The sequence below is a fragment of the Oreochromis aureus genome, linkage group 1 (assembly GCF_013358895.1).
Source record: "Oreochromis aureus strain Israel breed Guangdong linkage group 1, ZZ_aureus, whole genome shotgun sequence".
In the NCBI taxonomy this organism is placed as follows: Eukaryota; Metazoa; Chordata; class Actinopteri; order Cichliformes; family Cichlidae; genus Oreochromis; species Oreochromis aureus.
Genome location: NC_052942.1, coordinates 14408486 through 14435735, shown reverse-complemented (window position 1 = coordinate 14435735; position 27250 = coordinate 14408486). Strand labels below are relative to the sequence as shown.

The window sequence follows — 27250 nt, the reverse complement described above, 5'->3', positions numbered from 1 at the left end:
CATGTTAGGAGCATCAACAGGACAGTGCTAAGTAAATATCTACGCGGAAGTGATCAGAGATGTTAAAGGGAAAACAGGCGTGGGAGGAAAAAGGTCAACTTCATGTGCTGAATCAAGGGATAAAGGCAAATAATTAAAACCATGAACAATGTTGACATGGTAAAGATAAAGGTTTTAGATCGCTAACTTCCAAATTGTCATTTTACCTGGTGGAGCCTCAGGCCTCTTTGGCTTAATGATGACTTTGGCCCCTCCTCCGAAGACTGCGGCCCACACCCGGTTATTGAGGGGATGTGCTGCCAGGCGGAAGAGTTCATTGCTGCTGTGAGTGCCCAGGCCATGGATTAGCAGTGAAAGATAAACTGCCACAACAGCTTCACACAGGAGCACACTGAGCTTTGGCTGGTCCTCGTCCCTTGCGGACGTCAACAGAGAAATCAGGGACGACACACCTGCAGAGAGGGGAAGCACATCCGACGTGATAAACCAGCAACAGATTAACCCCTAATTTACACAAATAACTTCCACAGGCAAACAAAAACACGATCTCAGCACCATCGAGAAACCTTTTCAGGATGGCGTGATCAGTCTCTTTCTTTCCATTTCCTTCCCAGAGGCCACTGAGCTCCTATTATAGAACACCATCTGCCTCTCTGCATAAACACAGACTGCCTGCTTTGCTCTGCACTCTCTCTCATCCTGCTATTCACATTTTTCACAAAATACTGTCTTTGATGTTCGCACATAAAGCCATTTTCCCCATCCTATGCATCTGTGAAATATGACTTCAGTTTCATTTTGTAAAACTACAAATTAGAGCAAATGTGTTTAATACAATATTATATTCTAATCCAAATTTCTCTCTTCAGTCAGAATCAAACCAACTCCCAAAAAACACAACTGGCTAGTAAAGTAAGAGGTCTTATTACCTGGCCACTGTGCAGGGGCAGAGGTGGGAGTAATATGTTCTTCAATGCTTTCTGTGCGGAGTCGTTTCCTCTCACTGAGCAAAAGGCCCTGGTAAACCATCCCTGTAAACTGGTTGGTCTCTGTTTGACAGCTGCAAAGCAACCAAAACATTAACCGATAAAGTCACAACAGTCCAAAACATGCATGTTCAACATTTTGTTAAATATATTTATTCTTCTTTCATAGTGTGAAACTCAAAGATACAAATGTCTGATCAGACCTGGAGTCAGACTAAGGCTACACAAGTGCAGGATCAAAAACAATAATACTTAACTACTAAATAGCAATGAGCGTGTACTTTGAGCACAAGGGTAATGTGAAGCCAGTTTTGGTTTCTGGATATGTTACAGTGCACGTGCTTACCTGTAGCTGTGACTGTCACACAGTGCTTGATAGATGCAAGCAGACAGAGATGCTGCTAGCGTGTGCAGAGCGCTCACCTAAAAACATGAACATCACTTTTCGTGATTCATCCCCAAACTGAACAACCAGACAGTAAGACTTTCAGTCAACTTAAAGTTAAGTTAGAGATTTTTTTTAAAGTACTGACCCGATCGTCCATGATGTCCGGATGTGGTGGGGTCTCCATGAGTGTGAGGGTGTAGAGGATGTCGTGTATGTGATTGCTGAGGTGGAGAACAGGGTTGGCTATGACCGTCTTGGTGGGGGCAATGTAAGCAGATAACAGGGGCAGTGTAGTAGGCAGAGGCAGAGGGGACTGCAGCTGCTTCACTGTGGTCTCCTACGAAGTATGACAAAAAGGGAATTTGCCTTCTCTGTAAACAGTTTTGTACTAATAAAAAACATAAATATATATAATGACGTATGTATAAATGTACATGCATACCTGCTGGCTCTCCTGCAGGAGGAACAGAAGCTCCATACGAACAGAAGTGACTCCGCCTCCCTTGGCTCCATGAAGGCTGCAGTAGGATAGAAACACTCTGAGCAGGGCCTGGTTCTTCCTCAGCCATGCCTTGCGCCTCTCAGAGTGCTGCTGTTTGGCCTGAAGCCGCCGGCGCTCCATCTGATGACGCTCATAGGCTCCGGCATCTGTACGCTCCAATACGTCATCTGATATGTCCACCGATGTTGAGCGTTCTCCCCAGCGCTCCACCTCTGACTCTTCCTCCTTTCCTTCCACCTGAGTTGATAACGTTTATGGTTAAAAAAATAAATTACAATGAACCAGAACTGAAAAACATTTTTAGAAACATTCAGCAGTTTTTAAAATCGTCTAAAACAACATCAAATAATATTAAAGTCCACCTTGTAGTTGCAGATTTTATGCATGGCTGCTATCTCCTTCTCCAGCCAGTTGTAGAGCTGAAAGCGGAGCTTCCCTCCGTCCACCTCAAAGCCTGTAGCCAATGTACGCAGCTCTGTCATGAGGATCTTCAGACAGGCACGGAACTTCAGCTGCTCTGCTATCACGTCGACCTCCGACTCGCCCTGAAATACACGCGAGTGACTTAAAGGAAAAAGACCACGCTTTGTAGTCTCCTTGAAATTTATATTTGGGGCCGACTCAATTTGCAAATCAACTCCAAGAACACTCTCAGACACCTTTGCTGCAGGTTTCCACCTTTTGGAGAAGATCCCACCAAAAGAAACATGTTTTTCTTTTCTCATTCAAGAAAACTACATCTGAATGAGAGTCGAGCCCTCACAATTGTTTTTTATTTATAATAACAATTAAATTACATGTCCTAATAAACGTTATCCTCTCCTGGCTGAGTGTTCAGGCAGGTCTTCTTTGATGTGTTAACTCCAAATAAAAATCATTTAAAAATAACATTTTGGTTTGTATCTGTCGTCTCCTATATGCCAGATAAGACAGTACAGAAACTAGACAAGGATGTGCCTTCGTACAACATCAAAATGAAGTATTTTTTTCCCGTTTTGGTATTGTAACTGTGCAACCAAAGAAAAACCACACAATAAAATAAAATCTGAGATCTCCACAATTACTCAAGGAGATTCTAGATATTATTGCTACCTGTGAGTCCTCTCTTTGCAGTTTCTGGCTGCCTTTTCCTGAACCCTCCTCTCCTTTGGTTTCAAGCTCTGGTTTCTTCATTGTCAGACCATCATCGTCCTCATCCTCGTCATCTTCCTTGTCATTTCCCCAGTCCAGCTTCAGCTCATCTTCCTCTACCTTCACCATAGGCTGGCTCCAGTCCAACCCACCAACGCCATCATTTCCTCCCCAGGCCTTTGTCGGTGCTGCTGGAGAGCCCCAGTCCAAACCTCCCTGAGTGCCATTTTCCAAGGGTTGGCTTGTGTTTAAATTGGCCTTGGATGAAGCCTTGCTGAGAGGCGATGAGCCAGACTTCTTGCAAACCTTGGGGATCTTGGAAAGTACTTCCAGAGCTAAAACTGGGCAGCCCACCTACAAGATTCAGAGATTATATAATATGTATATGAACTTTTGTCATATAATCTCTGCATGCATGCTTTTGTAGTTATCAGAATGATACACAGGGGGATGGAAGTGATAAATTACAATTATTTTTCTTATTGCAACAAAGTGGATTTCTTTGTCTACAATGATGATTATGTAAAAGGTATGACATCAAACAGCGACAGCTAAGGCCTAAATCTGAATCTTAAATCCACGAACCCTTGTGGGTCAATCAAAAATGTTAGTTTCTTAGTTACAGTTTATCTAACTTCCTTCATATCACACTCAATGATGCAACATGTAATTGAGAGCCTCCGAGTATAGCTTTTATTCCAGTCTAAGTTTTCCTGTTATAACACTACTACATTTCATTTCCCTTTAGAGGAGTAGAAAGAGAGCAAATTCAGCAGGTCTTCACGGAGCAAAAATACAATAATATTCTGTGAGCACAACAACTATATCATGACTTACTACTGCATTTCTGCTAAACTACAAGGCAAAAATATTCTTTCTCTTTCCCTGCGAAATTGTATGCGACTGCAGTAAACTGCGTGTAACAAATTTTGCATCCTTTGATAGTGGAAGTTGATTCTTGTGTAAAGCTGTTTGCTGTGTTTGTGATTTATTTATGAAGCTCATGAACATCACGGTTTCACCCTATCCTGTTTACCCTAGTCCTGCGATTTCAGAGGAAGCAGTCTGGACATTAAAAATTGATCATCAGTTATAGGCACAAGCAACAAAGTGCACTTGAATTTATAGACTAAAATGTTCTTTGCTAGTTGTGTCAGAAGGCAATGATTTCACTAATCTTTTACTCTTGTCCTTACCGTTTTAATGCTTTACTTACTCTTTACTTCAATTGTAACTGGCTCACTTTATACTACATATTTACACTTACACATATAATGTACAAGTTCCCAACTCCACCAAAAGAACTGGATTGGAGTAAATAGCTAGATTAGTATGGACTCACCTTGAAGTGTGCATTGGCTGTAGTGAAGAACAGTTTGCGCTCTATGAGGTTGATCTCGTCTGCGCTGCTCTTTTCAGCAGTAAGGCCTACTGTTGTTGCTGTGCCCGCTGGATTTGCAAAGTGGCGGCGAATGATCAAAGGGTGTGTCCTTAAGTAGTTATAGAAGCTAAACACCACAGGGTTGCAAGCCTTTACCATCACATCTGATGCACAAAAGTGGAAAGAAAAGGGAGAAAATATTTATTTCAGCTGAAAACAGCATGAATAATGCACAATCCGCTTTCAGTGGAACGTGCTGTTTAAAAATCACTAAAATCTCTTCAACCAACTAACCAGGGTTCTCATCGTCCTCTTTTGGGATTCGCTCCAATAATGTGTCCAAGGCTCGCGTGTAGTCTTTCATGATCCAGTAGGCTATGCTGCGGAGGAACGGATCGGGGTGCAACCTGGAACAGTGGTAACCACTCCCGTCCCTGTTGCAGCCCAAGACCTTCTCATAAAGGAGGCCTTGGCAGGTGGATGAATTCTCAAAATCAGCTTCATACAGCCTTGCTACTATCATGGCTAACTGGAGATCCTCCATCTTCTCCAGCAACACCTACACACCATGAAACAGCGTGATGAGTTAACAGTGCAGGGTTTTTTTTTTTAAAGAAATAACAAGCCAAGTGCAAAAAGTTAATGATTTCTGCAAGGTACAAACAGAAACTCATAACCCTTTTCTGCCTATCTGTACATTTTGACTGTGTGGTGAGAAAAATCTAGGGCAACAAAGACTATGTGCTACTGTTCTGCATCTTATCAGTATAATTTAGGCTTCTCTTATCCACAGATTTCTGCACCAATACCACCTTAAAGAGAGACAACTTTATGATATTGCTGCTGCAAGTTACACTGAAATATGCTGTTGGAGTAAACACAGCATCAGCAAGTTGTCTGTGAACTATTGAAAATCCTCAAACCTCTATGGCATCTTTGAGGGAACCAGCCAACAGGAAGAAGGCAGCCGACTGTTCAAAGCGCTGCTTTCCCAGTAGGGAGAAAGCATTTTTGAGAGCTGCCTTTCGCCAGCGGTCTTCACTGAAGTTGTTTTTGAAGAACTGAGTCATCTTCTCATCGTGCTGAGACCTGAAAGAACAAAGCCACAGAGTTTGGTATCCCATTCTGCTTTAGTAAGAAAATTCACTTAAAACTCCTTGTTCTGAACATTGTAAAAACTATTCAAATTAATTATGTGTTTAGAGAAAATGTCCAACCTAAAGAGTCCCCACAGGACAGCTTTCTTCTTCATGGCCAAGTAGAACAGGGCAGCATCTAAAGGGTCATTTTGCCTCTGGAATGCAGCTTTTCCCAACTGATTATAAACAAGCAATAGTCCTTATTTAGTTATTTCTAAAGAGTTATCAATATTTCACAATTGCTTTGATTCATAAAGTCTTTACAATAACTCCTAGCTGTTCGATATTTATTAGAAATGGAAAACTCCTGTAGGAAATTAATTACATTACAGAGTGAACTGGATGGTAAGTTTCCTTTTCTAGTTCCTATACTCACCTCACTGTTTATAATACTAGAAACTGAGGCAAAATCTGAGTAAAATGACATTCTATACAGATATTGCCATCATCAGCATTACATTTTGATTTTTATGTATATAAATATACATATTTATCCTGTTACCTTCTCCACCATTTTCCTCAGAGTGTTGATGTTTCTTATCCACCAACCCACACCCACGGCCCGGAGCTCAGACCACTGTGGGTCGCCTCTCTGCATTGCTGGGATCATGTTCAGCAGCTCTTCCTCTGCCTCTGAGTGGAACGCCCATGCAAAGTGGCACGTTGAAAGGCCTGCAATAGAAGCAGATAGTTGGATCGGGATAGTGAATAACAGGGATAATGAAAAGGGCAATATACCCCATAACTGTCATACAAAACGTTTTGTATACTCATGTCACAGCAGCAGCACCATGAGCAGAGTACTTTACCTTGGTGGAGCAGCTGCATGCGGTAGAGTGGGGGCAGAGAGGTGAGCAGGCAGGTATGAAGACGCATGGCGAGCAGGTACCTTAGTCCACACTCATCAAGAGCCTCGCCACCTACACAAATACCAGCAGTTGATCAGTTTTTTCCCCCCACAGACCACTCAACAAGAGGGCAAAGACCTTTAAACTCAAGTATTACTTGAGTTCATGTGATCCTGTCACACAATATGTCTCCTGTCCTTGAACCTTCTTACCCTCTTCTCTGCTTACTTAGCACAGGAACAAGCTGCTAAAGTCTTCCTCACAAAAGACTAAATAAAAACAACAAAAAACTGAAGTAAAAAAGGCAAAAGATACTGAAAAAGAGAAAGGAACAGTTTAACCACTGTTGTTTATGTTAAAGATTTGATAGCTGGCGAATGACTCAAGAAAAGTATTCGTATCCTGTTTGTTAATAACATTTATTTAACTTTAATGCAATATTGGACCAATTTGCTAGGTTTCAATTAAATACCAAGACTTAGAACCAATTTGCTTGCTGAAAATATATATAGCAGGACTGAGGAGGGGGACCGTAATCAACTTACTGCTGGAGTGCAATATCAGTAAGGATGCTGTTCTGACTTCTTTTTAAGGAATACAGTGTTTATGCCACATGTCAGATGTGTTATATTGTACACAGTCTCCTGTACATATAAGTATGACTGGAACACACACAAACTAGACAGACCTGTGTACTGTTGATCAGTGGAGCTTGCGACCTCAGCACTTGTGGTTGCAACAGTATCAGCCAAGGCCACCAAGAACATCTGCTCTAGGCGGGTCAGGCCTGGAAGGCTGGAGTGCATGAGGTGACTGGACAGCACCTGGACACAAATGAGAAGAAAGCAAATGAAGCAGAGAACTGATAAACAAATATTACTTCTCCATAGGTAGATTATTTTATTTTTACCTGAGCATGTTCTGGCCCAAAATAGGTAGGCCCATATTGAGAGAGGTTAATAACTCGGGATTTCTTCTCTGGTTTATCTGTGGCAAAGTTTACAAAGTCATCCGTGGTAACTGTTGGCACCTGTTAATGCAGGAAGAGAAGAGTTTAAAGTCCTTACACGCAGGTAAATCTTTAACAACAAAATCTGTTCAAGTCTCAACTCTGCCTACCTGGAAGAGGTCAGCATACTGGTCCTCTGTGGACTTTTGGGCTGCCTCACCATCAGTCCCTTTAGTTCCCTTAGCATTCTCTTCAGGTCCTTTATAAGAGGTGTCTAGGTCAGCCAACATGAGGGAGTACAGAGGCAAGGGAGGGATGGAGTTGATCTCTGTGTAGTCCCTGCCTCCGTCACGGCCCGACACTATGGTGTCTTTTGCTGTGCTGCCAGTAACGCTGATTGTCCGAGACAGATGTCTCCTGGCTCCGCCCTCACCTGCCTCCACATCCCTAACCACAGCGACTTCCCCAGCAATACATTTTACCAGGTGGGCGAGGATGGCCTGACAAACACAAAAAAAGGCCAAGACTTTATTAAAATCAGCTAATCCGCGTCACGTCGTGTGAAAAACACTGAGTAAAAACTCACTAGATTTCACTTGGATGTTTTTCACTACTGAATGAGGTAGAAATGGACTCACCTTGGCACGCCGAACTCTGCCAAGGTCCATGAGTTCCAGCAGCTGGGTTGGATGGTACTGAGGCAGAGTTGGGGACAGCGAGTGAGCTGCTTCAAAGAGTCCTCCTTCTTGAAGTCCTGCCGGTGCACGAAGGGCCTCATCTACTGCAGTACTCCCCTCAAACACACTCTTTGACCTGGCCCTCCCTTCAAAGATCGAGGAGGACACTGTGCTTTGACCTCCGGCTATGTCTGCTGATGAAAGGTTGCCTTCTTCTCCCTCACCGGGCTTCTTGTCCTGATGCCACTGTGCATACACATGCATTTCACAGTCCATGCCCACCACTAGGATGCCATCCCGGACCCAGGAAAGGGAGACCGGCAGCGATGGGGTGCCATCCACAGATGACAGGAGGTCAATGGTCCGAAGCAAGATCCAGCGTGAGCGGATCCCCTGTTTGATACTGCCCCCTAGAGGAAGGGTGATAACAGCCACACCCTCCTTGCTGCTAGTCTGCTCATTGACCACGCCAGAGATACGGCCATACATAAGAATGTTGGAGCCCACTCCCACAGTGAGGATGTGCGATCCATCCTCCTTTGATAGCCAGTCCAAGTGCACGTAGTGCTTAATGTTGGGTGAGCTATGGTCTCTGCTCATGTACAAGTCAGACCTGAGGCGAAGAAAATGAATAACTTATCAGACATACAAGCAAAACACTTAGTCTGACATAATATGATAAATGTAATAGTTCCTGACCTGCTGTAGACAAAGAGATTCGAGTCCACACTGACTCTTGGATCCAGGGTGGAAGAGGGTCTGGCGAAATCATCCAGGTGGACAGTTTGCTCTAAAACCCACTCTGAGCCACCAGTAGACTCACACTCGTAGATGGACACATGCATAGAGAAGTCTTCTCTGGAACTTAGACTCTGAGGACAACAGAAGACCATTTGATTTAACATGACTGCTGTGACAAATCAGTAAGACAGTAAGGCTCTTAATAATACTTTTTACATGCACCTTAACAGTAAATACACAGACTTGCTTGTAAGCCAGACTGCTGATGTTAAACCTGAACTTATTTGCACTTCAGTGACATCTAGCTAGTTTTTAATCCCTTCTCACTAATGCTGACCATTTCTAGATGCAGCCCAAATGCAAAACTTGATCATTCTCCACTTTACATAAAAGTCAAATAATATGCAGACACAGGGCATTAGTATCCATTAATGGGAAAATCCAGGGTCCAGCCAAATGATGTTTCTTTGCCCAATTTACATTTTTATTGCATTTTTCTTTCACCTCAAGGCAATTTCCACAATTTCTATGCTGCTTTTTTTTTGTGGTATAATACATTCAGAATACAAATACAAAGCCAAATTCTAATTTCCTACCTGCCCTTGTCGTGGCTGTTTGAAAGCCACAGCCAGCCTGCCGATGTAAGAACACGACACAGCTACAGGCCGGCCTGACACACACACAGCACTGTTGTTGTCCTCCTCTTCATTCATCAGGGCCCAGGGCTCCCAGCGGTATACCCAGTTGTCCTCGCCATCCATACCATTACCATCACCACCCTCCACAGCACAGTGCCAGAACCGCACTCGGGAATCAGAGCAGGTTGTAACAATCAAGTATGGAGCCAGGCACACGGGGTAAATAGAGGAGGAACTCAGATGTCCTGGTAGAAAGAGGAGACAGAATGACATTTAAGAATATTTTTCTTTAGCATATTCTTTCATTTAAACCAATTAAGCAACTTATTTCCTCAAAACTGAATGATAAAGACACACAACCTATTGAATATACTGTGTCGACAGGCATTGAATTATTACAGTAAGTATGTGTAAAGATTTTTAGTATGTTTTGAGTAACCACTGGAAAAAAAAGAAATGTTTTTACACATCAGCAACAACAGCATGGTTATACTCATATGTTTATATTCCAACCTGCTGATGGGGTCGCCCGAGTAACCTCCACCCCATGAGGAAGGTCAAGGCGTTTGCTGTAAACCAGCTTTGAACTGAGGATCAGTTTGCTAGCAGATTGCAAGTTAGCTGTTGAAGTTGACCGTGGCAGGGGTCTGACAGGAGAAGTCTCTGGAGATGAGTCAGCATTCACAACTTGATTGGGAACCATCAGCTGGCTCTGGAAGCTGTAATCTGGTCTTGGCTCATCTGCACACAGATGCAACACATCGGAAGAGACAAGTTAATCTAAATAAAAAAAAGTAGACTTCACATTATTTTTCAATTTCACCTATAAATGCTTTGCTTCATGCACCAATACACTTACCCACACAGGCCTGCACAGACTTAAGATGTAGATGCCACATCTGCAGAACAGAGTTCCTGTTGAGATCCTTTTCTATCACCACCAGGAAAAACTTCTCAGAGAAGGGAGGAGGTTGGTAATCTGGATAGAGTAAAATGCAGGATTATCACCATCTAATGACAACTGGGTTGTAAAATAGGAATAAACAGACCGACACAGAGTTTAACAGTGTGCTATACCTCCCCCAGGAGGAAAGACTGGTGTGTTTGCTTCTGGTTCTTTCTGGGGCTTGTAACCTAGAATGAAGTCCTCTTGGAAGACGTGTAGCAGCTGTGTACTGGCTCCACACTGGAGGCACATGGACATAGCATCACACAGTTTATTATATCTATTGATCAGGAGGTTTCAGTACTTCATGCCAAGAATTTTGGTCTGTCATTGATTTGAAGTGGGTGAGAAAAAATACAGAGCAGCTGCTAACCTGGTTTGTAATAGCGTCCAACTCTATGATACAGCCGGGTCTGGCTGTGGACTGCTGGCTGACGATATTGAACACTTCGCCCACTAGTTTCTAAAAAGAGACATACAAGGAAAAAATAAAACACAAAAACACGTAATCTACTTTGTATTTCATCATACTGCATTTCATTTAAAACCATTGGAGTGGTAGAAAGTGTTGCATAATATTTTTATATTGTACAGAGGAATGAAGTCTGGAAATTGTTATAAGGGCATGAAGAAAACATATATTGCTTCAAATACAACATAGCCACATTTCCTATAAATTCAGGATCTGTGTGACTGATGTAATAGGTGTTAGGTTATTTAAAAGCTGGCCTATAGCAAAAGTTAACATCTGTGAATAATGTGTGTATTTGACAGCTGCTGTGTTTTATGGTTGGTGAACACCTTTAAGCCAAACAAAGCAACACATAAGCCTGATTTTAACTCAATTCTTGGTCCCTCATGACAAATTCTAAAGTTCCGCAGTGTGAGTAATGAAAACCCAGATACATTCACATAAGCCTTAAACGAAAACTATCACATTGCAGTGAGTAATAACAAAACTGCATATACTCACAGATGTTTCAGGATCTGACAGCTCATCCAGTAGTTTCCTGGCATCCACAACAGCTTGATAGAGACGCAGGTTTTTACCATCTGACGCCACGAAGCAGGCACTGGCACTGTTACAGTAAGTTCCTGATAGATACAACACAAAGATTGCAGGCTTAATATTGGGCAATGCAAATAACTCTGAAGGACACTCATAAATGGAGCCATCCAAGAAAACTTCTTCAGAGAGCAATAATCTAGACAAACTAGATTGAGAATGGGTTTGAATTAGAAAGGGTATATTGTTTTTTTTTTTCTTTCAAGACTTATGGCATCAGTATCAATAAGACAGAAGAAAACTGCATTTTGACTGCAAAGCTGGAACATACTGCTGATTTGTTTACTACTGCTGGAACTGAGTAGCTGTGACAGTTGTTTAGTATTTCCTGAGAAATTCTGAACTTAATATCATCCTGCCACCTAGACAAAAAAATAACTGATGGTTCAGCAAGAGTGACATTTTCCCTCTTAATCAAAATTCTTGTTATTAAGCTACCTATAATAATAGTAACTCAAAAATCAGCTTTATATAAAAAAGTATGGTATATTTACCAAGTACAGTGCTGGGTACTAGCGTGGGTAGCCAAGCAACATTGCTGAAGGCAGAGGTGTGCAAAGAGTTGATACGGGCCAATTCTGAGACACCTCCAGTGCAGGACAGGGGTCCAATGTGGTCCACTCGCCACAAAATCAGCTCACTGTAGATGGCGTTGGGGTCATGGAAGGTCCTTGTAGCTGCATTACGAAGCTGCTTCCTTAATAATGGATAGCAGTTACAATTACTAGCCTATCACCAGCAAGCTAAACCCATTATTGACTGCTTCAGTTCTCTACCTCTACTCCATGCTATACCTTGGAAGACCCTTTGGTAGGGGAAAGGTAGGAGGCTGCTCTCCTTCCAGACTTCCAGGGGCTGAGGGAGGGGTGAGCAGGGCATTGTGGTGAGAGGAAGTCAGCAGCAGTGGCAGCACTGTGTGACAAGCTTGGTCATTCAGATGGAAACGATGGCCGCAGTACCGGAACTTATGAGATACTGTCAGTACATTGGAGAAGTCAGAACGCTCTGCAAATGTCACAGCCCACTGCAGACAGAGGAATCAAAGCTTTTTGTGAGGGAAACAGAATATGCAAAAAACATCAAATTATAGTGTGAACTGCAAAATGGCAGACTGTCTGACAATTACGTCAAGCCTGTGGGAACATCTTGGGCTAAAGTGGCGATTTATCAAAACATGTGAGCAATGCCCTCAGAAAGAAGATCGAGGTTAACCTCAACTTTGTACCTGGTTAAGAGATCCATCAACATGCTTGGAGACCATCATGACAGCTGGACTAATGTGAGGGTTGGGAGGGGAGGTCACAGCAGCAGAACTAAGGCCAGCTGAGGCTGAAGCAGAGTGGGACACATGTTGGACTATCCTTCCCTGCTTGCCTACTCCAGCACTTACACCCTCAGTCAAAGTGCAGGCGTACATGAGGATGTTTTTACTCAGTGAGTTGGCATCTCCTGTGGGAAATGCTACTGGAATACGGGAGGAGAAGGACACCTGGAGGAAAATAAAAAAAAACATAAGAAACAGTTGCACATATTTTCTTCAGTGTCTTAACCCTTAAAAGATCCACTCATCAGTTTAAACCAACATAATAGTTCAGCTTTCTAACGATATTCTTTTTGGCTTTGTGCTAAACCAATTCAAATGCTTATTTAACTTGTATTGTGTAGATATGTTTTAATATTAGAGCATTAAAGTCTTTGCATACTCTACTGTATTTTTTGCAGTCAATGCAAAAGGGATATTTTCGAACAAATTTAAACATCTGTGCAGCTGAAGCCCAAAATTCAGTCCTTTTAAATTTAATATCCTGTTTGGTCGTCCTTAGAGGAGTGCTGAAGTGCTGCTCTTTCTAGGACAGCCGGATGCTACAGTGCAAGCTTCTCGCTGCATATCTAAGTGAAAATTAGGTGAAAAATTAGGTGAAAAATTACTTGGGCTCTAACTTGATTAAAATGACAAAGACTTCCTTCAGCAAGTTATAACAGCTTTTGCTAATTAACATTAATTCTGTGGGTAACTTGATAAAGCACAGAGTACACTCCATAATTCTCTATTGGAGAAAATGAAAAAATATATTATGAATGTCAAATAAGGCTGGAGTCAATTTATATTTGAGAAAAAACAGTCACACAGTTTGTGCTATGAGCTAGGTGTGTATGAGCAAGTAAACGACTGAATTCAATTTAAAACAGAAAAGTTACAATTTAGGAAAAGAGATTATGATTTGCTTGAAAAATGTTTTTCATATTCTGAATTTTTGTGCACACCTGAACCTGTCTGAAGATGCCTTGGTTGAATTCGTCCAAGTATTTCACATGCCAAACCAGGAAAGATCCATCCAATGGATGGATGGTAAACAGCATGTCCGGGCTCTTGTTCCACTCTGTGATCAGAGTCTCCATCTTCCTCTCTAGCAGCATGGAAGGCAGAGGCATGCTAGAGCTGGATCCTGGGGAGGATGCCTTGGTGCTTCCCTGCTCCCCTGACTCACCCTCTTCTCCTTGCTCTGAGGATGCTTTGTCAGACATCTCATCCAGGTCTGGAAAAAACAAACAAACAAACAAAAACAAAAAATAATTTAGTCTTATACATTTCCTTTTACATGGTACGTTTTAAGCAGTATTATATATTGTTAGCCTGGTCATACCAAAGTCAAATTTCATTGGGGATCCTTCAGGATCCAAGGGGTCCTCAGTAGTTTGGTCCAGCTGTTGTTCAGAGAATTTACGGAGTTGCAGCATAAAAAGGTCCATGGATGAAGTGAAGCTAAGATCCTTATTATTGAGCCAGTGAACCACAAAGCCTCCGCCACCTGTGCCATCGTCTGGGTTAAACACTGCAGAGTCAGCTAGCACTGATGGGATATCTGACAGACAGAAACATGGCAGGAGCACAAATATTACACAAGCTTAGATTAAGTTTACAGCTCCATTCAATGTGCACACTGATTCATTTTAAAACCCAGTCCAACAAAAACACACTACCTGTGTTGGGATTAATACTGGCCGAGATATGGAAGTGACACAGGGCATTGGCATGATGAGCGATGTGGCGGTGAGTGTGTGCATCCTGTGTGCCCAGCTGAGAGGGCAGCAGCTCACTGTGTGCCACTAAAGCAGAGGACCGTCGCCGGCCACGGCGCAGATGTTTTAGGTGGTGGATTGACTAATAAGAGATGGAGCACAGGAATAAAGGCAAGAGAACAGGTCTGTGTTATTCCTTTCTGAGAAATATTCCATTTTTTGGTCATTTATGAATTATTTCTGCTGAGATGGAACTAAGTGTACCTCCAAAGCATGCTGGATCTTGTCCTTATTGCCTGCCAGGCCTGGCAGGCTAGAGCTGAAGGACTGTGTGTTCTCAGTGATCTGTCCACCAAGCAGACTGTCTTCAGGTAACAGGGTCTCCGACCATAATCTACACACTCCATCCTCACAAGATGTCAGCAACACATTGCACACTGAACCCCTAGAAAATAACAGAAGAATGTAATCGTCCTTCAGTAGTTCTTTTTTTGATTCATTTTGCCTTTATTAAAAATGTTCAGTCGAAACACATTTTAGGGACACAGCAACAATTTTTTATAACAAGAGTTAAGTATGCATACCCCATGACTAAAATAAAATTATTGCTGGATGCCCAGTTATTGAACCACATTTTTAGCCAAGTGCGCTGAATATCTTTCTGGCCTAGTAACGCATCACTCAAAAAAGGCAAAACCTCATTTTATAGCCAAAACATTATGTCTGGCTTTAAAAGACAAGCACGTACAACAAAAGTGGACAAATAAACACGTTTACAGCATATTATGTGTGTGATCATGTGTGCTTTCTTACTTGGGCATGTACTTGCTGGTCTTCCTCCAGGACACACCAGTGACCGAGCGAGGATGAGCCAAGTAAACAAAGGAGAAGTGAACAGGAAGAGGCTTTTTATCAGACAGGTCCTGGACCACCACTGCGGATCTCCAGCCAGTAGTGGGATACCAAACCTTGAGTAAACAGTCATCCTGTACATGTACAGAGAATCATTATATAGGCAAACTCAGTTACAAAAAATGGTTCAACAATTTACCATTTGTAAAAATGTTAACATGAATCTTTAACCTTTCCAATTGTGGCAAAATACTCTCCATCAGGAGACCACTTGGCTGTGTGGACAGAGGCAGCAGTCCTAAGAGAAAAGGAAAAAGAAACAAAAACAATATCAGCTATTAAGGTTTCTTTCCTCAAGAGCTGTTCACCATGTTGGACATAATGCAATCAATGGTTGTTAGGGAATAAGATTTTCCATCCATAAGGAAGCTCCATCAGATCGAAAGCTCTCGTTGAGTGAAATCCGTTGCAAAGAAAGTGCTACAGCAAAACGTCACTGAGCAGTCTATAGGACTGCAACTGTAACTGAGGGCTTCAGCCATTATTTTCCCCAGCAACAACTTCCAACCTTCTGGGAAATACTCGTTTCCCCCCCTTCGCACAGGTGTTTGCCAAATGGTCAAGGATTGATCTCTATTCCTGTGTGAGTGGCGTTCTATTCACATGCTCCTACACTGTCACCATAGTTTTCACACGTTCAACGCAGCAAAAAGTTAACCTCACATGGTTAGTGGTCAAGCGTCAGCAAAACCCTTAACACCCACTTCTCCATGGAAACAGTCTGTTTCTTTGTGCACAAGGTATTGTTGGTCGCCACCATTTCGTAGTTTTCTGTGTGTCATCATATGACAGTTATGAATGTGGTTTCATATGTCTGTGTCTACTCACACAGCTTGTGAGAGGTGTGAGAGCGGCACTGCCTGCTGACTCAGAAGACTAGTCTTCGTGTGAGGCCAGATGTGTTTGAATAATCAGTAACTGACTATAGGTTTTATGAGGGAAAAGGAAGATTTCAGGTTAGACGTTTTCTGCACAATGAAGTGATTAACTCTTCACTGCATAAGAGAAAATGACCAAGCAATCAGCAGTCAGGGAAAAAAAAAAGTTTAGTTCCAAAGTAATAGTGAAAAAGTAATGTATGCAAAATATTCAGCTGTTGCCTCAATGCTACACAAACTAGAATAAGTGCCTTGTTGCAGCCGACATCCATGTCTGGGCATGCTCATCATATTACACTGTGTTGTAAAGTGTTTTTGAAGAACATGATGGCCTGTGAACATTTGTGTATATATATATTTATATATATATTTTTTTTTCCTGTTAAATGTTATCATCAATGACAATTTAATTCAGTTACGGCCAGAAAGGGGTTTTTTGTGACCTTTGACAAACAAAATCTAATCATTTCCTTCCTGATTAGATTGATGCCAAATTTGAAGAAAATCCATTTCTGCATTTGAGTTATGTTTAGAAGGATGGGGCAGGTAGACAGACACAGAACCCAAAAATATAATACCTTGTCAGAGCAGAGGTCTAAAAATCCACCTCAACTTTCTCAAAACTGATTTTAAATAATTTCTACATTCCACTTAAAATTAGACAAACTTGGCTGAAGAAAGCTTCTTCAATTCCACAGAAAGAGATAAGAGGAGGTGGGGAAAAAGTATCTGGTCTGTTCAACACTTAATTTACTGGTTAGTTAAATGTCAAGGTATTATCCTAAAACTGTAGCTTCGTAAGGTGCATCACCCTGAAGCAGCAAGTTTTTTTTTTTTTAATTAAACAGTATGTAAGCCAAAACGCACTTGCACTGCCAGACACAGTTCCAGTCATTGAGGACAGGGTGGGGCTTGTCGTCAATCATCTGCCCATCCTCCTCCTCTATCAGGGCATCCGTCAGTGGAGGTGCCCACAGCTGGAGTCGCTCGGTTGCTGCTAGGATACGGTTCCCTGAGGACACAAAAGCACTGTGTTACACACCTCATGTCCCACGTTGACTACTACACTACGCAAAGCCACATACAAACTGTGGCTCTTACATAATGCACGTGCTGTTTCAGCCAAATCAAAGGGTGGTAGGAGAAGGAGCTGCCTTTATCATGCAATGATTTCTCTGGTAATCATAGAAAGCATTTGTGTACCTTGTGGGTCCCAGGCCAGGTTGTAGGTGATGGCATCAAGGAAGAACTGTCCTGTCTTTTGCCACTGATAGTTAAGCTGCTGTTAGTGGTGGGAGAGCGACACACCATGCAGTGTTACTGGAACAAAGGTGTAATTAAATCTGCTACATACTGATTTAAATCCTTAAATCTGCCTACAAAGCTGGCGCTGGTACTCACCTTGTGGCGTTTATTTGGGTTGATAGAAAGAGGTTCAAAGATGCAGACTGTGTTTCCGTAGGATGCAGCAATCTAAAAATAAAGAGCTGTGTTCATCATCACAACATTACTCACCCCATCAGTGCTTTTGCACAGTCAATCCCACAGGAAAAAGGAAGGTGTGGTGTGGTGCAGGAGAGCAAAATGGCAAAGGAACACGAGAAGTTGAAGACAAATGCAAACGAGGCAAAATGTACCTCTTTCCGCTCAGCATAATTGATAAAATCTTTTAGCCACAGGACAAAAAAACTAAAGCTGTGTGTGGGAGTGTGTGTCTGTGAGCACTTAACACTTACCCTGCCAAGCTGGTGGGAGCACTCCACACAGCCCACCTGTATGTTTCCATTCTGAGCTCCCGGGATAATCTGAACACACTCAAAGTCACTAGCCAAGATCACTACATCGCATCCTGAGCCATAGGCCTGAAAATACCAGAGTATAGGAAAAACAAAATCACATTATAAGTCATTCAACAAATGAAATCAAGCCACTGAGATTTAAAATTACAATCATTGCAAAATGTGTCTGGAAGCTGGAGATCAATCTTTTCAGTATGCTATTTTTACTACTTCAAATATTTATATGACCAAGCATATCACAATATCTGAAAAAGCTGTGTCAATCACATGAGGCATGAAAGAACAGCTCAACAATTGGAAAGAGGCGTCTACAGGAAATTACATTCGTAGCAGAATGGTGGGGAGAAAGAAAAACAACAGCGTGACTCTGCAGTCGCTGTAGGATTTTGAAACAACCTCCTGATCTGTTTCTATTACACATCGATATTGGTCATTTTTGTTTTTACCATTTATCACACTGAAAAAAAAATCCTTTCCTTGAAAATAAAGCATACACACAGGACTGATCAGCCACTGCAATCATAATATCATTTAATGCACATATGTGGTAATTTTATAGCACTATAGCATGATTTCACATGATTTATTAAAACTGAAAACAGCATTTCTGAACATCACTCATGTGGCACTAAATGAAAAACTGAGCATTTAACAGCACATGTGACACTGCATCTGAAAGACCTGAGCCTTGCCAATTCAGGATTTTTAAGACCAATGTTTGGGGATTTAAAAATCCAACACTTTGGTACTGGCCAACATTTTTTTTCCTCTTTAGATACATGAAACAAAACATTTTCCCGACATCTGTTGGCTAGTTATTTACTCGTTTATGTAGGGGTGGGCGATATAAACGATATACGATAGAAACGATATAGATTTGGCCAACGATAGAGATTTTGACTATATCGCGATAGCGCATGTTGATGATGTCATCAAGCTGCGCCTGTTTTGGTAGAAAGTATCACAGCGGCTACAACCATTATCATCAGTAAATTATGTTCTCCTGACTGAAGTTTGGCCCGTGTATAGCATCCTGCTATGCAATTGCATTTGTCCCTGACCACCAGAATCCCTCACGTTAACTTTTATCGAGTGGAAAAAAAGTTGACGTTCATCCTCCAGCTTCACTGTGCTAATGTTATGCTAACATAGCTGTGCCGCTAGCAATCACGTAGCACAACATTATATACCAGGTAGTCCAACTTCGGTAACCCTGCAAACGCCACTGCTGTTTAGTTTTCTGTCTTCACTTATGTTGGAAGTGGTAGCAGAGCTGTACGTTTTAATTAGTTTCAAAAATCTCTGTCAGAACATGGTATGAAATGTTTAGGTATAAACTAGCGAGCTAACTTCCTGTTAACTTCTAACTCCGTTAAATTTAATAAATTCTGTTTTCATGGATGCATGGATGTTAAACTTAATTGTTACACCCGATAAAGCAGCAACGCTGATGATTTAATTAAAGATGAAAGAATTTAGACTGTTTTAACTCTCAGTGTTCGTTTGACTTTGGGACCTGAAGGGATGGAGTTTTGGACCCAGATTACTCCTCACTACGGCAGCCGTAATGCTCTGACAATCCATCAAGCAGTCCATCAGCAGGCTTACCAAAGTTGTACTAAAACATTTTTTAACAGATTTCTGCACGCCAAAATCGGTTCAAGGTCAGTGAGCACAACCAGAATTCATACATAAGGCACACTCTCGATTTTTGAGAAAATTAAAGGATTTTAAGTGTGCTTTATAGTTTGGAAAATACATTATACAGAAGAAAAGAATATATCGTGATATATATCGTTATCGCACATGCTTCAAATTATATCGCGATATGAATTTTAGGCCATATCGCCCAGCCCTACGTTTATGCTCTGCCTGACTGCACTCAGAACAGCTGATTGTTGTTTTTGTGACGTTGCAAACAGGAAAGTTGCAGAGTGCCCTCTGGTGGACAAATCTCCACATACGCGAAGGGTGTTTCTCTCATCTCTTCTGTCATTTAACTTTCATTTATCTGCAGCTATACATGCCAATACTGATTGAACTGCAAGTAGCTAATATCATCCCGCCAATAAATCAATCAGGCTCTAAAACAGAAAAGCATATGAGGCACATATTCCCAGCATCTAAGATAGTCTAAGACACATTTTGTGGCTCATACTAGGGCTGCACGATTTTGCATAAAATGAGAATCACGATTTTTTTGCTTAGAATTGAGATCACGATTCTCTCACGATTTTCTTTTCCAATATAAATATTTATTGCACTTATTAACTGCACATCAACTTCGTAACAGTTAAAACTGAACATAAAAAAAATAAATAAACATAAAAACAATAAATGCCTCACATTTTGTGGTTGCCGCAAAATGTTGTACTGCTTGTAATTCCGTCTCCACCGTTGCTCGACACTGCGTGTATAGAGCAGGTAGTGAAACAATAGAAAAATAGTTGCGGGACGGCACTGTGTAGCGTTTGTCTAGGGTGTTGATCATTTTCCTAAATCCCTCGTTTTGCACAGTGTTGATATATCTTTGGTCAGGTGATAAGTAATAGCCTCCGTAATTTCTTTGTGCCTGCGGGAGTTCGACGTGTATAGGGAAGCGCTGTATAAGGTTCCCGTTATTGATGTTTGGCTGGTTGACCGGGACCAATTTTCTCCTGTCACTTTCTCGTCATCCCTGACGTGTTCTCCGTTGTTTTTTCCCTGCCAATTTGAGCATCACGGCACAGCTTCTGTATCACGTGGTATAAGGCTCCGCCCTTGTCATTTGTTGAGCAGGAAGAGGGAGCGCTTGTTTTCATGCAGATTACGTCCCGGATCAAAATGCGGTACAATCGTCGTCGTCTTCTTTTTTTTTTTTTTTTTTTTTTTTTTTAAATCGTTGTCATTTGGAAATGAGATCGCACATAAGTATGAATCGAGATCGCGATTTTTTAACGATTAATCGTGCAGCCCTAGCTCATACTTCACACAATATTTAAAGAAAACTGCTAAACATTGATAAGACAAAAATTCACCATTACATGTATGCTGTCCTATTGCCGAACAACTGCTGTGAGACTAGTTTTAGTTACTTCTCATACAAATCAAATAAAACCAATTCCAGACAAGTTCCTTTCCATCTGCAATACTTAACCATGGGAGGATATCCATGGTGTAAACTCCACATAGTGTGCATTTTTTGTTTCGTTTTCAGTTTTGCTGAACAGACAAACTCTCATGAACAAAACTTCTGCTTCCACTCTCATCGTGGCAGATGAACAAGAGCGAGCAACAAAACTAAATAATATTACACTGTAACTGTCACACTTTCAGTCTCATTCATAAATAAAACCAAAGAGGAGCTGAAAAAGTTACATGTTCAAAATATTTACATTTTGTGTTTTAGGACGGTGCATGAGCAACAGTCTGGCAGCAAGGATTTTTATACACTTGTGCAGACTCAATGTAATACCTACAACATAAAGATTTGGAACATCGACTGGAAGGTAAATTGATACGATGCTGATTGCCAGCAGCTGGCATACATGAGCAGAATGGCAGCGGCACCTGGGACACCAGCAAACTGGTCTCACAGCAGCAGTACAGTCAGGATGACGGCTTGTGTCTTTCATTATTCAGGAGAACAGGAGGAGACGCCGAGAACCACTAGGTCACACAATAACACACTATAGCCAGTGGTATAACACTGAGTGACGATCAGGGGATGAAGTTATAGTGAAATCTGTCATAGGACCATACTTTAAATACTATAATTTAAAATGTGAGTGACACATAGAAAGGAGGAAGGGAGGTGCAGTGTGTACTTCATTCTTACTGCGACACTTCCCTCTGCACATTACAGCTGGAATTAAAAGCGGTCACCGTCACGTGCTGTCTAGGACTGCTTTGCACCCTCTCCCTCACATTCACACTGACACATGCAGTGTTGTCTACTATCTTTGTCAGCAAACTAAGTTAGACACAACAGGACTTTGAGCTAGTAAGCTTAAATATACCCAAATTAAAGAGGGTAACCCATCATTGTTGTTTTTTTTTTTTAAATCATCCTCAAATCCACATAGTGGGTTGGCATACAACGAAGTGCATTTTTTAGTAATAGAAATTTAATTCTGAAATTCATGGTAAAAAAGCCAACACTTGATACATTTTAATACAGAGTGCTAAGCAAATAATATTTTTGTTATATATGGTGTTTTGTACTGCTTTGTGATTGTGTAATGTGATAGTCTGTGTGGAAAGACACTATTAAAACATGGTGTTAGCACATCATACAAGATTAATAATCATCACAGTGTGTGCTCAGCTTTCAAACCTACCCACATGCTATTGCTAACTGACAACTGATGCACTGCCAAATATGATCCAGGTGGAACTTGGCTCTAGAGTATATAGACATAAATAGATGGTGTAGCAAACAGTGGTCTCATTCTGAATTGAAGGTCCCACACTGGTTTGGGACAAATACATGTATCATTACCCAATGACAAAGACTGGCACTGTGTAACAAACAGAGAGAAGATTTAAATGAATAAATAAGATAAAAATCCAACAGTGTCACCATCATCAGGTAAGAGATTCTTGGTCAGATTATACCTCAGGTTTGTCTTTTATTTAGGATTTATTTAAGGAATGACATATTCCACGGTCACTTCTAGACAATCACATCTCCTGTCTATAGCATCTTTGGCCTCTGACAAGCATTACCTCTGAAAAGACCTGTCTGCACGACATTATTCGTGTGCAGAAGGGAAAGGATATTAGAGAGGCAGCGAGACAGATTCTAAGATTAAAGTAGATCAACTAAGAGATGTGAAACACTATGACTTAGTCAACAGTACATTTATTTAAATGGCAGCCTACTGCAAACACCACCGTTTGCTGAAAAGTCTAATCAATGTAATGTCCAGCTAACTTTTAGGATAGTAATTTGATTCAGTAAAAGATTAAATTAGGCGGCCACTGATTGTGTCTGAATATATTTGGATCATCACACTCAAGTATCTACAGCTTCTAAATCCACTGACTTAACGAGTGTGACCCTGTTGGAGCTGCATTTCTTCCCTGTCAGACATATAAGCTGCTTATATGAAGAATGTTGCCGCCATTAGATAAATATCGTCTGTCTACTGACGAAAGAGCTGCAATCAAGCAAAGAAACAATAAACTGTCAGTTTTCTGTTAAATACAGAGTACAGACTATGTATTTTTGAGCACCATTTACTTGAGAGCTTTGGTAAACAACCAAAGGTCAATTATTAGCTAATTATTTAATTAAACCTTAAAGCCCTTATCCTAATAACACATTTTTACGTTAGCCTAAGTTTCAGTTTGTGAGGAAAAAAGGACATAAATAGTACAGTGTGTTGTATTAAAAACAGCTGTCCCTGAATCAGTCCTCTGGGCTGGGTTCCTTAACCCAGCCCTGGAAAAACCCCAGTGTCCTTATTTAAAGGGTTAGTCAGCAAACTCCATTTCTAGCCTCATGAAAGACAGCGCAGGTATCTATAACATGTGTTATTACTGATAAGAACTAAAGAAATGAGGGACATTTTGCCAGTCTCATTTTAAATGCTATTTGCATAATGACAGGCAGGTATTTGTTAATGTCTTTTAAAATAAAGGAGTGAATGTAATTGCGTTCTGTGGTAATGAAAGTAGATATGAGGAACAAAGTGAGAGATCACTTCTGCCTTCATTACATCAAATGCCACTTTTACATAATCACGTGATCATGTTCCAAAGCCCCAGCTGCTACCATCTGTGGCATATTTGTGCAAGCTAGCAGGACTTACAGTGAACGTAAAAAGCTTTTGGTGCATTGTTTTCTTTAAAGGATTGATCAATTCTGACTTGCAGTAACCTGGTAAGTCTATCAGTCTGTAAGATATTAACCCTTGCGAATCCTACGGCACAGACCTGTACTTTGACTCTACCACCTATAGTCACACGGCATGGTCTTTACTGTTCTCTGCAGCAAGATTGCAAGAAAACAATGAGTGTTTTAAAACCAAACACAACATCTGGATTCAATCATTCTTCATTCTCTCAGTTAGTCATAGCATATTCAACTGAATCAATGTAGCAAGCCAGGCGGGTTGCTTTTAGAACAACAGGGGACCGGTTTTAGTGACACTTTTACTACGTAGATACATAATTAACAAACATTTTTTGGCCAAGATTTATGTAATTTCAGACAATCCCATCCATCTTAATTGGTCAATGCACAGCACCATCTTCTATTGCAGTAATTATAATATAAGAAAATTTTCAGAAATATGGAGCTTTGGGAGAGAGTAGGTGCTCCTCCTCTCCTTGTGCTTGGTTTACAGATGTATTCCATTTTTAGCAGATCACACATCTGCAGATCTGCATATCAAACCCACTAGGCTTTTTACAGATATTAAGTCACCGAGTACGGCTTAAGAATCACTTTAATAGACATGAAAATGATCTTTCTAACCAAACTTTACAGCTGTGTGTTAGCCACAGAAATCTGCCAACATTATATTTAATGTTGGCAGATTTTTAATCCGTATGTACTGTTCCTTTTAATTCCGATTTATAGATCAAACTGTTCGGGGTTCACAGCACATAACCACCATCTATCAGCCCACTGCACAGAGAGAAAGCAACATCTCTGTATTTCACTCTCCAACTCCATTTAAATATATCTCTTCTGATTTCTGTCAATATGTCAATGCAGATAGTTTAGAATGAAACACTGCAGACGCCACGCTGAAGCTGGTGCCCTCATGGCTGCTCTAGATTAGATATGTACGTATGTGTTTGTGCGTTTTGTCAGGATCTGGCCTCCAAGCCCTAAGGGTCAGTGGGAGTGTAAATGTGTTTGCTGGACATGAAGCCCAGTGTTCTTCAAATACCCTTTCAGACACTGAAAGAAAACACCAGGCACAGAAACCGGGCCCTTTCTGCAAAGCGATATGCAATGCTTTAGCTTCAAAATCATCTTTGTCGTTTGCTGTAGTGCCGATTTGAGGATACTGAAAGACGCCTGGTTTTTTGCATTTAAAATGCCCTCGTCTGTTGCCAGTATTTAAAAAACAGATCATTTTAACTGTAATAAACAGCATAAACAGCATAATTTAACAGAATGGCAGCAATCAGAAGGGAAGGACAAGACCATACCCATGCTTCTGAAAAAATTAAAAACAAAACACAATGACAAAACACCACCTCATTAATAGGCAGCAGGAACAGACCAAGCAGAGATCTGGCAGCCGTAATAAGCCAAAATAAAGTACATTCATCAGGCTATCAGTAAAGTCATCATTCCTCTTCTGCTATTGATACAACACCAACACAGAGAGCAACAGATTTGGATTCTGCTGCACGTTTACTTCAGCCTGTCCATTTGTTGGGGGCGAAAGAGCACTGTGTACTGTGACATTATAGATTCTTGCCATGTCTTGTTGCACAAAGCGAAATATTGACTTGTCTTCTAGGTATTCAGGGTCGACTTGAGGCAGATCTTAACAGATCTTTGACACACAACACAGGCAGTCTCAGCTCAAGGTAATAGCGTTTGATCAAGATGCCTAAAAACCCATCAAGTCTATGTGATTGATGTCAGACTAACTGTAAACCTCTAAAGAACATCAAACACTTGGTCATGAAAAATGTAACTAATTTATTCAAGTCAAAGCAATGGCAGATGTCTTCTGATTATGTTTTTCCCTAGTGACAAAACACGGCCATTCAGCCGCCTAGCTCATGTATCCATATAGTCAAAGCAATGGCAGATGTCTTCTGATTATGTTTTTCCCTAGTGACAAAACACGGCCATTCAGCCGCCTAGCTCATGTATCCATATAAGGCTCTCTACGTCACGGCTGGCGCAGCTGATGCCAGGATGACAGCGAGCTAACGATCTGTGAGGAGGATTTAACGCCAAATGGGAGCAAGCTAAGCTAGTTCTGCAACCACACCAAACACAGCGTTTTCCTTCTGTGACGGTGCGCAATGTCGTCAAACCCTGACACACAAGTCGTCCCTAATTTGCACTGCAAACGAATTTCACCGGCGCGTATCCCACTGCAAATATTTGCCAATAAATGTTATGGCTGCGCAAAGGGATTCCCTTGCAGTAATTCTAATGTTACGAGATGCAGCTAAAGGTCATTTGAGTGGCTGTCTTTAAATGTCTTGGGGCGAATAATGGCAAAAACCTCCACGTAAATAGCAGATGCAAACACCGCAGCGGACCATGTACTCGTGGGGTCCTGCTTGTCGGTGACTGACTGTCACGGTAAATAAAAAAAGGAGCTCGTGACACGGATGCCCCGCGTAGTCTCAACCCACTGTTTGTGAATCACTCGGTGCGGCAGTTTGGCTAGCACACTACCCGGCTAGCCAGTGCTTTAGCTCGCTAGCCAGCCCATTTACAGCCAATATAACGCTGGTTAGCTAACTACCCAGCTAGCTAACTTAGTCGCTAGCTTCAATGGGTGTCATCTTTGAGCAAACAATATCAAAATAAAATCTTACCGTGAACGGAATGTCGTTCACACTTCCCACCGAATAGCAGCAGTCTCCTGGGTTCACAGCTCCCGTCAGCACCTGGTGCAGATGCATTTTCCTTTTATTTTAGCAGCAGATGGGCTCTCTTTTTTTTTTAATTATTTATAACGAGTCCACCCTTTCGGTTTCTCCATCTAGCAGCAGCGACTGGGAATTCCATCATTAACATTAACGTTGTCCTCGGACTGGCAGCACCGTCTTCCTCCACAAACGGTGTTGTTGCGGAGAACCTGACTTGGACTTGAATAAATTTTATCAGGTCCTGACATCTATTTAAACGTGTAAAAACGGCCGCCTGCTGCCTCTCGCTGTCAACACCATCCCGACGATTAATCGTGAGAGCCGAGGCAGCAGGATCTCTGCAGCGATCCTGACATGCGCGTTCACAGCGTTGTCCAGGCACGACTGAAAAGCCCTAGATAGCTCAACCTAGACTGGAAATCTTTACTGCTGGATTTGTGTGTGAGGCATCACTGGGCGTATTTCTCACTCAGAAAGCTGTGTGCTTAGGTCCTCCTATCTATGTTATAGAATGACGTAAAGTTCATATCAGTAATCAACCGTACTTTTATCTGTCACGTTGTTCAGCTGTTCTAGTAGCACTCTTCTGTATGGGACTCCATCTTTGTGGATTTCAATTTATTGCTTGTAAATGTATGGTCCGGGGTCAAATTGCACGGGTTAAATCAAAAGTGGTAAAGGGTGGG

General features: G+C 41.5%; 1 protein-coding gene across 4 annotated transcripts in view; it reads right to left on the bottom strand.

Annotated features, from left to right (window-relative positions):
- The window catches only part of dmxl2 (Dmx-like 2), a 39860-nt gene extending 12932 nt beyond the window's left edge, over positions 1-26928 (bottom strand). For 3 of the 4 annotated variants that reach the window (XM_031728841.2, XM_031728842.2, XM_039608433.1), the window contains exons 1-38: positions 26511-26928; positions 17940-18065; positions 17605-17676; positions 17407-17485; positions 17071-17215; positions 15497-15563; positions 15227-15399; positions 14678-14858; positions 14375-14555; positions 14038-14256; positions 13658-13929; positions 12618-12881; positions 12187-12416; positions 11887-12089; positions 11300-11421; positions 10700-10789; positions 10458-10566; positions 10240-10359; positions 9894-10121; positions 9339-9625; positions 8701-8873; positions 7963-8614; positions 7495-7824; positions 7286-7405; positions 7064-7199; positions 6337-6447; positions 6030-6199; positions 5606-5703; positions 5312-5477; positions 4683-4947; positions 4350-4552; positions 2969-3361; positions 2239-2421; positions 1817-2113; positions 1520-1711; positions 1333-1409; positions 930-1060; positions 207-452 (exon numbers count right to left, since the gene is read on the bottom strand). In XM_031728841.2, the coding sequence (XP_031584701.1) occupies positions 207-452; positions 930-1060; positions 1333-1409; positions 1520-1711; positions 1817-2113; positions 2239-2421; positions 2969-3361; positions 4350-4552; positions 4683-4947; positions 5312-5477; positions 5606-5703; positions 6030-6199; positions 6337-6447; positions 7064-7199; positions 7286-7405; positions 7495-7824; positions 7963-8614; positions 8701-8873; positions 9339-9625; positions 9894-10121; positions 10240-10359; positions 10458-10566; positions 10700-10789; positions 11300-11421; positions 11887-12089; positions 12187-12416; positions 12618-12881; positions 13658-13929; positions 14038-14256; positions 14375-14555; positions 14678-14858; positions 15227-15399; positions 15497-15563; positions 17071-17215; positions 17407-17485; positions 17605-17676; positions 17940-18065; positions 26511-26597 (7198 nt within the window). In that variant the 5' untranslated portion in view covers positions 26598-26928. The remainder of the gene's footprint in view (positions 1-206; positions 453-929; positions 1061-1332; positions 1410-1519; positions 1712-1816; positions 2114-2238; positions 2422-2968; positions 3362-4349; positions 4553-4682; positions 4948-5311; positions 5478-5605; positions 5704-6029; positions 6200-6336; positions 6448-7063; positions 7200-7285; positions 7406-7494; positions 7825-7962; positions 8615-8700; positions 8874-9338; positions 9626-9893; positions 10122-10239; positions 10360-10457; positions 10567-10699; positions 10790-11299; positions 11422-11886; positions 12090-12186; positions 12417-12617; positions 12882-13657; positions 13930-14037; positions 14257-14374; positions 14556-14677; positions 14859-15226; positions 15400-15496; positions 15564-17070; positions 17216-17406; positions 17486-17604; positions 17677-17939; positions 18066-26510) is intronic. The other variant, XM_039608424.1, reaches the window with a different exon arrangement.
- Positions 26929-27250: the final 322 nt, after the last annotated feature.